At 44.9% G+C, this 12228-nt stretch overlaps 2 protein-coding genes across 2 annotated transcripts in view; one reads left to right on the forward strand and one right to left on the reverse strand.

Annotated features, from left to right (window-relative positions):
- Positions 1–12228, reverse strand: part of LOC133277187 (cytochrome c oxidase subunit 7C, mitochondrial) — a 568656-nt gene that overhangs the window by 370730 nt on the left and 185698 nt on the right. The gene's annotated exons all lie outside the window — the stretch shown is intronic.
- The window catches only part of LOC133277177 (uncharacterized), a 757253-nt gene continuing 751926 nt past the window's right edge, over positions 6902–12228 (forward strand). The window contains exon 1 of the mRNA XM_061468802.1: positions 6902–7580. Within this exon, the coding sequence (XP_061324786.1) occupies positions 7002–7580 (579 nt within the window). The 5' untranslated portion in view covers positions 6902–7001. The remainder of the gene's footprint in view (positions 7581–12228) is intronic.

The following is a 12228-nucleotide window of genomic DNA, read 5'->3' on the forward strand; positions in this document are numbered from 1 at the left end:
TCCCAGTGAGTGGCGCCAGGCTGACAGCAACCGAGTCGTCGTCGTCCGCCCCCCCCCCCCACCCCAGGCTCTCCCCTTCCCCTCTCCCGGAGGAACGGGGAGGAGGATCGAAAGAGTGCAACTCCTATGGGTTGGTGCAACTCCTACGGGTTGAGACAAGAACAGTCCAGCAACCAATGTACAACACAAATCAGCACCGCTACTACCAGTGACAACAATGACAAGAGAAAATAACAAGGAAAGACAATACAATACCACCGGCCAAGAAACAAGTCCCACCCGGAAGCCCGTGTCCTTCTGGGTAACTCCCAGTTACCCCCCACCCCGGGCATGATGTGCTGTGGTATGGAATACCTCTTTGGCTAGCCTGGATCAGGTGCCCCATCTCTGCTACCTCCCAGCTTCCCCTCCTCCCTGGCAGAGCATGAGCCTCACAAAGTCCTTGGTCAGGGTAAACATCACTTAGCAACAACCAACCGAAAAATCAGTATCACCAACACTGTTCCCAGGCTGGAAGTCAAAACACAGCACTGCACCAGCTACCACAAAGGAGAAACATGACTGCTACTGCTGAACCCAGGACATTTTCCACCCCTTATTCCATACCATTCACGTCATGCTCAGATCCCACGTTTTCAATACACCATCGCTCTCCCACTTATATACATCCATATACACACAGACCAAGAGAAAAAGATCATTTTCTTAGTGCATGGACCAATCCCTATAATGCTGCCAAGTCCATTCGGTCTGTGATGTCAGGTTCCATCTCTTGTAACAGTCTTTCAGGGCAGGAAAGGCTGTGTGCAGTATTGGATCGTTGCCTGCTGATGCTGGTTGTTCCTTTACTGCGGAACTCATCCGGTTCTATCAAAGTTCATTCTCTGTTGGGATGATGGTTGGAGGGAAGTCAGGGCTGATCACTGGTGACCTGGAGACATCTAGTTGATGAGCTATAAAAGTATTAAACAGCAGGCAACAGCATACAATTAAGTTAATTGGCTGTTTTCCCCTAAAACCAAATCCCCTTGAGGTATAGATCGGACTTCCCCATCTTCCCGCATTACCCACCAAGTATATACAGGTGCCTGAGCAAAAGCAATCCCATGAGTGGGTTTGCCTTTACCTGAAGCAGGAATAACCCAGACTGTCTTCCCCAGCACATTCTTCATATGCATCATCGGAACTTTGCCCCCCTCTACAATATGTAAAAGTTCTGACTGGGCTGGGCCAGCCCTGTTGGCAGAAACTGAAAAATTCATCCTAGGATGGAAGATCTGTAGGAACTAACCTTAAAGTAGAAGAATAGGATACTAAACTATCCCAATGTAATACTTAAAGGAACTTGTTCCATGGGATTATGTACATAAGGAAATAGTAGTCTTCATATACAGAATGGATACTTTAGATGTGCAAATATGACCTCAGACACAGTTACCAATTTATTTTTATGTCTCATATGCAAATGCTGGTTTCTGTACAGACAGAAGTGTACACACAAATCTTGTGGGTACAGTGTGAGCAGCCATTTGAAAAATTACTGGCTTTATGCAGATCTGATGTCCATGAAAGTAGATCTAGCTACATCTTACTAAACTCACATCTGCTACTCAGAACAGTATTTCCTTCCCCAATTTTTCAGTTTTCAATGACATTGTTCATTTAGATGTTAATTTAAAAATATAGGTCAGAAAGTTTATTATTTTCTGGTAATCAGAAACTTTCAATTAAAAAATTAAAAAATTAAAAGTTTCCACTCTTATTGTTTTATGAGCTCCACTATATAAATATTCCTTGAAAAGATCAATATACAGCTATTTGTTGCCTATATCCCAGCTACATCTAGAACTACTGTATTTAAATTTTACTCTTGTTCTAGTAAGCAAGGACATTGATTTCTACTATCAGTGCAGAATATGAGCCGGCCGAGTAATATATGCACTATAGTATTCTACTGATTTTTATATGTTATGCATGTAATTTCATTTACAGAACACCTGTTAGCTATGTCTGACATACGTATCCTTTACTTAAATACAAAATATAGGTAGGTAGCTTATATCAAGTCACTGCAACCAATAATCACAAACTGAGAAATTATTTGATTGAAACTAATGCAAATGATATGTTCCTCAGTGGTGTGATTAACTATTTGCTTAAAAGAACCAGGGTAAACCTCATGAAAAAAAAAAAAACAAGCTTGAAATGAGAGACAGTGCCCCAGTGCTGGGATCAGCCTGCAGAGATTACATCATGGGTCTCAAAGGAAGCTCTGTAGGTATTACAAGTGTAATCACATTTTCCTGTTTGTTCATTCTTATCAGACTTTTTTCCTTTCCCTAGCCCCTGTAAAAGCACCTATACAAACATCCAAAGGATACCTAAACAGCTGCAAAAATACAGAGATGTTTATCAAAGTGTGAATTTTTGTCCATCAACAGATATAAACTGCACAAACCTAAGCTCAGTAATTACTGAGAACTCTTGGAAGTTAGCTGTAATTAACTAAGCAGGGAAAAATTTTTACATGTAAATTATTTTTCAAAATATGCAAAATATTTTTCAAATTAAAAATGGAAAAAACTATTGTTTGTGCTTTTTAATACAGTTTTTCTCCTCTTCATACAGAAAAAAACAACTAACAAATCAGCTTCCCAAAATGAAGATGCTTTTAGCAATGCTTAAAAAGTAACTGTTCAGATATCTGTAAGTGGAGACACTCAGAGGCTCAGGAGAGAATTCATGCACATTTTACGTGAAGGCATTAATTACACATATAGATAAGCATAGACAGGTTTCTCTCACATTTAAATAGAGGTAATAATGAATTTAAATTAGAAGACCACAGTGTTTATGTAAGGCTGACAGAGGATTCACGTGGTACTTGCTCCTATGCTACTTTAGTTAAAGAGGTGTTTTGCCACAATTCATTCAGGGACACAAATGAGCTCTCAGAAAAGTGGAAAAATGTTGGTGCTGCTTAATTAATTAAGACAGCCAATCTGTCAGAGAGGATATTGGTAAGGACAAAAACATATATGAAAAATCATGTATGAAAAAATCACAAGCAGTTTTTCAAAGCAAATAAATGTGCTAAAGTGTACCTTTCTGGTGGGGTTTTTTTTGGTTTTTTTTTTTTTTCCCCTTCCCAGTCTTTTATGTTGATTTGACTCTTGCAACATTTCCTTTGGAAAAACACACCATTTGCATGGCTGGTCTATTTTCTGGGCTCTGTGTCCACTTTGGCCTTGCAGTTGCTGTTCTATTTCTGATAGAACGCACACCATGGCAGCTACAGCTGCCATGCAGTATTACATGAAAAGCACACTCCCACTTGCCTTCTGTGTGCCAAGTCACTTCTGTGACTGAAACTCCTCTTTTTCCATCTGCAGCACACATGAGGTTTATAGATGGCAATTATCTAACAATAGATGGCAATTATCTAACAAGAGTCTTCCTCAGGAATGCCAGATACGTAATTTGGAGTTTGGGTTCCACTTACTGATCAGTTTCATCCAGTCTCTAGGCTGGTTCTTGTATTTTCAGGTTTGCCTGTTAATGAAAACACCACACTTACAATTCCAAGTTAGTACCAAGCCAGGGCTGTGTAAAATCTTGCTCTGGAAAAAGCTGGCACAGGTACACCTAGATTTGAATTTGCTTTGCCTGAAAAAGCAGCCTATCTCTGAAATGTGCTGCTTTGTCATATTTTGCCAGATATGAGCTGATAGTTACTGAGAAGTAACAATTACAACTAGAAAATCTGCATCTAAGCAGCAGTAAGATTTTCATTATCTGTGCCTGGTTTTAAAACAGCTGCTGCAGGAGGTTTATGTGAAGCGCTAGGACATCACTCTAAACTCTACTGGTGAAATGGATCCAAAAGCCAAACCACAGTGGCTTTTCTAAAAAGCAAAATCCTGCAACATCCTAAAAAGGGGCATTGATGAATATGCATTTTCTCATACACATACAGATATGATAGAAAAGTATTTGTCTACAGGAAAATACAATAAGCAGAACAATTTGAGTATTCTGATGTACTACTCCATTGGTCTTCCTCTACACAACTTCATATTTTCACACTCATACGCTATGTGAATGCCATTACTGTTGCTTAAAGTGGTTGTCTCTGAATAATTAACTTGCTGATACACTATATAACCCAAGATGAACATTTATTCAGGTCAATATAGTATGTTTCCATCATCACGTCACAAAACGCCATGTTAAATTTCAGGAAGAGGGCAAAATGGTCTGAACTAGAAATGTATCAAATTGAAAAATGCAGTAGAAAATACACAGGTTTTCTGAAAATTCATTGGTACTATAGTAATAATTATAGTAAAATTTGTATTTGCATCAGTGTCCTACACTCAAAACAAAGAAACAGGTTTTTTAAAAGTCAACAGAAAGACAATCACCCTTTGGTTAAACGATTAAGCTCTGCACAGCACTTAAATGGTGTGGCATAGAAACTGCATACTTTCGAATTCTCGAGAAAACTAATGCAACAGTTTCTGAGCAAATCTGTCAGGATGTACAAATAGTAAAGGTAGGAAAAGGAATTTCCATCAAAGTTCACAGCTAGAATGACTGGGTTGAAGGGTGGCCAGACTGCTGTAAACAAGGAACAAGATTTGCCAGGAAGAAAAGATACTGATCCTCAATGGTCTAACTAACATAATGCTTCAGACTCAAAGACATGTTGTGGAGAGGCTGAGTATGAAAGTGTCACATCAATTTGTTTCTGAAAGGAAGATTTGCTGTGTGCACTGAGGGCTCATGAAAAGGGACTGAAATACCACATCTACTTACACCCATTAAATACACAAAATTAGGGGGGAAGAACTGAACACTTCTTTTCCAGTTGCAGCCTGAAGTAAAGCAAGCGAAAAACCTATGCCTCTATGTAATGGTACTGTTCTAAAATTGAAAAGAGGAAGTGAACAATTACAGGCAACTACAGAAAAGCTTTTTAGCCATTTTGGAAAGCAGAAAACATATGAAAAGAACAGTATCTCTTACTATTAAAATTATTACCTCAAGGTAATTGTTCACAAATATTTTGGCATCTGCTTAAGAGAAAAAGAAAAAAAAAAGGTATACTGATCCAACAGTAATTTCTTAATTTTAAAGTCACATATATATACTGACTCTTAAAGATGGGTGTCCTGCGTTCCGCAGTAGCAGTCATGTTTCTCCTTCGTGGTAGCTGGTGCAGTGCTGTGTTTTGACTTCTAGCCTGGGAACAGTGTTGGTGATACTGATGTTTTTGGTTGGTTGTTGCTAAGTGATGTTTACCCTGACCAAGGACTTTGTGAGGCTCATGCTCTGCCAGGGAGGAGGGGAAGCCGGGAGGAAGCAGACGGGGCGTCTGAACCAGGATAGCCAAAGAGGTATTCCATACCACAGCACATCATGCCCGGGGTGGGGGGTAACTGGGAGTTACCCAGAAGGACACGGGCTTCCGGGTGGGACTTGTTTCTTGGCCGGTGGCATTGTATTCTCTTCCCTTGTTATTTTCTCTTATCATTGTTGTCGTTGGTAGTAGCGGTGGTGATTTGTGTTGTACATTGGTTGCTGGACTGTTCTTGTCTCAACCCGTGGGAGTTGCACTCTTTCGATCCTCCTCCTCGTTCCTTCGGGAGCAGGGAAGGGGAGAGCCCCGGTGCGGGGGCAGGGGGCCTCAATTGCTGTCAGATTGGCACCACTCACTGGGAGTGAATGAACAAGCTGTCTGGCTAGGGTTTAAACCACAACAGTTCTTTTTGGTGCTCAACGTGAGGCACGAGGGGTTGAGATAACGACAGACCTGACTGGATTAATAGTCACTCGTCACAACGCTGATTTATTGCCTCTCAAGGTTGTTCCTCTTGATCTCACAGTTTCAGTATATCATATCTTACTTCCCTCCGGTATTTGCTGTATTAGTGTTTTTCAAGTGTGGGGCTTGGGCTAAGGTTTTTGTCTCATTGTACTTTATGGTAATGACTTGTAATACAATAGAATCATTGATCATGAAACTGATCTGGCTTATGTTCCCAATGTGGTCACCATCTTTACACTTTGGGAGGTATATAATAGAAGTGCTTAGCAATTACACGTCTGTTTTCTCCTTCTCAGGTGGTCAACCTGTGAAGGAGACATCCTTTTACCCTCCCAGTCCTCCCCCCAGACCATTTACATTTAGAGTTTTGAAGTTTTTGAATGGCCTTTTAATGCTGTTGAGACTTGTTTGCTGATCATGATGGGAATCACCATGCTAGCATGCATACAGAGTGTGTTTTGCCCATGACTTAATTCAAGAGTTAAGCAGAGTCAGGTTTGGGTCTTGTCTGGGGTCAGGAGACGATGTAGGAAGACCAAGAGAATTTCCCTGAGGCTGGACAGCCATGAGTGGCAGGGTGTGTGGGATAGTATGGGCAAGTATCTAGGTCAGTGGGCCCCTCCAGTACTTTGGAATTTCACTACCGAACAACTGCAAAATCCAGAAGAATTAATAAAACACTTAAATGAGGTGTGTGGTCATTCTGGCCATACCAGAGAGGGACAAATCATGGAAACGTGCTGGGGCTTGGCCTATGCTTACAGGGCCTTGTTCAACACTATCCAGCACCTTCAAAAGGAAAAGAATATTGGCGGATCTGAGGGCAAAGCAACATTCAGCGCAGCTACTCCAGCTCCAAGCACAGCCGCTACACCACCCCCAGCAACAAGTACAGTCGCTACTCAAACTTTGGCTGCAATGAGCAGCGCAGCTACCCCATTAGCAAGTACAGCAGCTGCTCAAACTTTGACTGCAACAGACAGCGTGGTTACCCCAGCTCCAAGCACAGCAGCTACACCACCCCCAGCAACAAGTACAGTTGCTACTCAAATCACAGTGATAATCACTGCAGCCAAACCAGAGGACCAATTCATACCAATATCAGTTGCCCCTGTACGCAAGAGAAAAAGCAAAAAAAGAGGCAAGAAGGGTGAAACAAGATGAAGAACCAATGAATTCACCACCCGGTCCAGAATCTGATCAGGAGTCATCATCACATGATGAAGAAGAAGAAGAGGTAACTTCTCGACCTCGGACCTCAACCGAGCTACGGAATATGCAAAAAGATTTTACCCGTCAACCAGGGGAGCCCATCATCACCTGGTTACTCCGATGCTGGGACAATGGGGCCGATGGTCATGAACTAGAAGGTACAGAAGCCAAGCAGTTGGGATCACTTGCTAGAGAAGGGGGAATTGACAAAGCAATTGCAAGAGAGAAAACGTCCCTCAGCCTTTGGAGGTGGCTCTTGGCAGCTGTGAAAGAAAGGTTTCCATACAAGGACGATGTTACGAGTCGTTCGGCCAACTGGACTACTATAGACAAAGGCATCCAGTCTGTGAGGGAATCGGCCATTGTAGAGATGATCTATCACATCAAGCCGAATAACGGGGATACACCCATAGATCCAGATGAAGTTGAATGTACACGACCCATGTGGCGAAAACTTACACGGAATGCACCGTCATCATATGCCCATTCATTGGCAACAGTAACCTGGAATGACATAGTACCACTAACAGTGGATGAAGTGGTTCATCAACTGCTAGAGTTCGAAGACAATCTCACCCCTTCCATCATCTCAGCTCTGGAAAAACTGTCCCAGGACCTCAAACAATTGAGGGACAATCCATCTGATTTATCCAGCTCCTCACGTGTACCAACACACGTATCAGCTATTAACAAAAGGCGTCCTATTGTTCGAGAGAGGAGATACAGGAGGTATACGCCATGGGCTACCCTATGGTTTCACCTGCGGGATCACGGAGAAGACATGACAAAGTGGGATGCAAAACCTTCAGCTTTGGAGGAACGGGTGAGTGAACTGAAGAGGGGAGCAAGGGCCAAGACTGATCATCCCATGAGAGCTACGGCTTCAGTCTCTGGTGAGCAGTTTCCCAGATGGAGTGGAAGAGCTGATTTTACTCCAGCTCCTGTGATAACGAAGAATAATCCCTTTTACCATGACTTAAGTGTCCAACGCTGTGATGACCATTAGAGGGGCCCTGCCTTCAGCCAGGTGGAGGTAGGGGACAATCGGATTTACTGGACTGTGTGGATCAGATGGCCTGGCACATCAGTCCCACAGAAGTATAAGGCTCTAGTAGATACCGGTGCACAGTATACCCTGATGCCATCAAGCTGTCAAGGGGTGGAACCCATCTATATTTCAGGAGTGACAGGAGGATCCCAAGAGTTGACTGTGCTGGAGGCTGAAATCAGCCTGACTGGGAGGGAATGGCAAAAGCACCCAGTTGCTGAGGTGAGTAGATTGAGAGAGGACGCCTGCAACACCAGAGTTGAGCAGGGAGAGGTCAGCGTCCAAGAGCCTCAACTCAGAGCGACAAAAGCCATTTGAGGAGGAAGCCTCAAGTCCTCGACAGGACTTGCCCAGGAGCGGGCAGCTCAGCTCTCGCGAGCAGCTGACTCACCGGGGGCGGAGCCAGGAGGCTCGGCGGCAGCTGTGAGCGGTTAAAAACCTGCCCCGGGAGCGCGAGCGACCAGGAGCGCATTGAGGCAGTTTGCGCGGCAGTTCACGCGGGCAGGTGAGTGGGGCGACCGCCTGATCAAGAGGACTCGACTGGAGCGCAGGAGGAGGAAGGACTGCTTGCTTGTGCAAAGAGACGTAGACGGACTGATGGACCAGATAGATCATGGTCACCACTCGATCAAAACCTGTAGTTAGGAATAACGTGGGTACCCAGACTGAGCCTTCCTGCAGACATGCGGCCGTGCAGGTCTCTGGCTGCAGTGAATGCCTGAGCCTGGCACTTGTATCGGAGAGAGCCAGTGACACTGCTTGTGTGCGGTGTCAGCAAGGAGATGACCTGCTAAAGCAGGTGGTTGAACTGAGGGAGGAGGTAGAAAGGTTGAGAGCTATCAGAGAGTGTGAAAGTGAAATTGATTGGTGGAGCCACGCCCTAAAGCAAGGGCAGAGGGAAGTGGTTGAACAAGTGATAGATCCTCTTCTCTCCTACCATCAGACAGAAGGAGTAAACTTAAGGGACAAGGAAGTATGGAGGGAGGTCCCTCCTTGGAGAGGTAAGCGAAAACCCTCACAATCCCTTCCTTCCTCCCAGTTGCCCTTGAGTAACAGGTATGAGGTCTTGGAACTACAGGGCCAGGTAAATGGAGATGGAGGGGTAGATCCATCCAGTAAGTCACCTAGGGCTTGTCACTCACCCCCATGCCTTAGAACTTCCTCAACCAAGAAGAAAAGAAGAGTAATTGTGGTGGGTGACTCCCTTCTGAGGGGAACAGAAGGGCCCATTTGTCAACCTGATCCATCCCACAGGGAAGTCTGTTGCCTACCTGGGGCTCAGATTGGAGATGCTAAAAGGAACCTCTCTGATCTGGTGCAGCCCTCTGACTACTATCTGCTGCTGTTTTTTTCAGGTTGGCAGTGATGAAATTATTACAAGGAGGGCAAGGGCAATGAAGAGAGACTTCAAGGCCCTGGGACAGCTGGTTAGAGGGTCTGGAGGGCAAGTGGTGTTTGCCTCCATACCTGTTACAAGCAAAGGTGAAGAGATAAATAGGAAGAGACTGCAGATCAATGTATGGCTACAGGACTAGTGCCAAAGGCAGGGGTTTGGGTTTTTCAATCATAGGCTGCTATATGAGACACCTGGTTTGCTGGTGGCAGGTGGGATACATCAGTCCCAGAGGGGGAGAAAGTTTCTGGGGCAGGAGTTAGCAGGGCTCATTGACAGGGCTTTAAACTAGGTGGGGAAGGGGAGGTAACTGGGCCTGTTGGGGACAAGCCCAAGAGAAACATGCTAGGGCTTGAAGAATGGCAGACTAGGGAGAACTCTCAATCTATTGTTTCATTTGAGGGAAAGGGTAGTTGTTTAAACCCTGTCCTGCAGGGGAAAAAGGGTACCAGGGCAAGAGTTAGTAGAGCTCACTCACAGAGCTCTAGGTTAGATTTGAAGTGCGAGGGGGTTGTAGCTGGGTTTGAACTCGTGGGGCAATGTTCTAGTATGAATGAAGACCAGAAGGCCTCCTGCCTTCCAAGGGTGCCGCTAGTGTGCTCAGCTCGCTCCCTGAAATGCCTGTACACCAGTGCATGCAGCATGGGGAATAAACAGGAGGAGTTAGAAGTCTGTGTGCAGTCTAAAGGTTATGACCTGGTGGCAATTACAGAGACATGGTGGGACAGCTCACATGACTGGAATGTGGTCGTGGATGGCTGTGTCCTTTTTAGGAAAGATAGGTCAGCAAAGCGAGGTGGTGGAGTTGCTCTTTATGTGAAAGAGCGACTAGAATGTATTGAGTTCTGTCCAGAGGCAGATGAGGACCAAGTGGAAAGTCTGTGGGTGCGAATTAGGGGACAGGCTGCTACGGGTAGCACAGTTGTGGGGGTCGATTATAGACCTCCTGATCAGGACGAAGGAGTTGATGAGGCTATCTACAGGCAATTGAAAGCAGCCTCATGACTACATGCCTTGGTCCTTATGGGGGATTTTAACTACCCTGATATTTGCTGGAAGACTTACACAGCCAGTCATTCACAGTCTAGGAGGTTCCTCCAGTGCATTGATGATAAATTCTTAATGCAAATGGTGGACGAACCAACTAGGAGAGGAGCGCTGCTGGATCTGGTACTCACCAACAGGGAGGGTCTGGTTGAAGTAGTGACGGTCAATGGCAGCCTGGGCTGCAGTGACCATGAGATGGTGGAGTTTAGGATCTTCTGTGGGAGGAATAGAATACCTAGCAAGGCCACATTTCTGGATTTCCAAAGGGCAAACTTTGGCCTCTTCAATCAATTGCTAAGGGAAGTATCATGGCAAAGGGTACTAGGTGGTAGAGGGGCTCAAGATAGTTGGTCAGCATTCAAGAACCACTTCTTCAAAGCTCAGGATCAGAGTGTCCCAATGAGTAGGAAGTCAACTAGGGGAGCCAGGAGACCAGCATGGTTAAATAAGGAACTGCTGGGCAAACTCGTATGGAAAAAGAGAATCTATGGATTATGGAAGGAGGAGCTGGCCACTTGGGAGGAATATAGGACAGCTGTTAGAGGATGTAGGGAAGCAATTAGGACAGCTAAGGCCTCCTTGGAACTTAATCTGGCAAGTCGGGTCAAGGACAATAGACAGGGCTTCTTCAAATACATAGCGAATAAAACTAACACAAGAAGCAATGTAGGCCCACTGCTGAATGAGGTGGGTGCCCTGGAGACAGAGGATATAAAGAAGGCAGAGGTGCTGAATGCCTTCTTTGCCTCTGTCTTTACTCCTGCAGACTCTCCCCGGGGGACCCAGATTCCTATAGCCCCGGAGTCAGGATAAAGGAGGAGTTTGCTTTGGTAGATGAGGATTGGGTTAGGGATCAATTAAGTAATCTGGACATCTATAAATCAATGGGTCCTGATGGAATACACCCGCAGGTGTTGAGGGAGCTGGCGGAGGTCATTGCTGAGTCACTCTCCATCATCTTTGGTAAGTCTTGGGAAACACGTGAGGTGCCTGAGGATTGGAGGATGGCAAATGTCACGCTGGTCTATAAGAAGGGCAAGAAGGAGAACCCAGGTAATTATAGACTGGTCAGCCTTACCTCCATCCCTGGAAAGGTAATGGAACAACTTATTCTTGACACCATCTCTAGACATACCAAGGATGAGGGGGTCATTAAGAGCGGCCAACATGGCTTTACCAAGGGGAAGTCATGTTTGACCAACCTTATAGCCTTCTATGAGCAAGTAACTAGGTGGATGGATGATGGTGGAGCAGTAGATGTGTTTTTTCTTGATTTCAGTAAGGCATTTGATACTGTCTCCCACAGCATCCTCATAGATAAGCTAAGGAAGTGTGGGCTTGATGATCAGGTAGTGAGGTGGATCAAGAACTGGTTGGAAAGAAGAAGGCAGACAGTTATAGTCAATGGGGCAGAATCTAGCTGGAGGTCTGTGACTAGTGGAGTCCCTCAGGAGTCGGTGCTGGGACCAGTGCTGTTTAATATTTTCATCAACGACCTGGATGAGGGAACTGAATGTACCCTCAGCAAGTTTGCTGATGATACTAAACTGGGAGGAGTGGCTGACACAACAGAGGTCTGTGTTGCCATTCAGCAAGACCTGGACAGGCTGGAGAGTTGGGCGGAGAGGAACTTGATGAAATTCAACAAGGGCAAGTGTAGAGTCTTGCATCTGGGGAAGAACAACCCCATCTACCAGT

This window comes from Pezoporus flaviventris, unplaced genomic scaffold (genome assembly GCF_033815535.1).
Source record: "Pezoporus flaviventris isolate CSIRO_AGI_PZ_B2104156 unplaced genomic scaffold, CSIRO_AGI_Pfla_v1 ptg000052l, whole genome shotgun sequence".
Classification (NCBI taxonomy): Eukaryota; Metazoa; Chordata; class Aves; order Psittaciformes; family Psittacidae; genus Pezoporus; species Pezoporus flaviventris.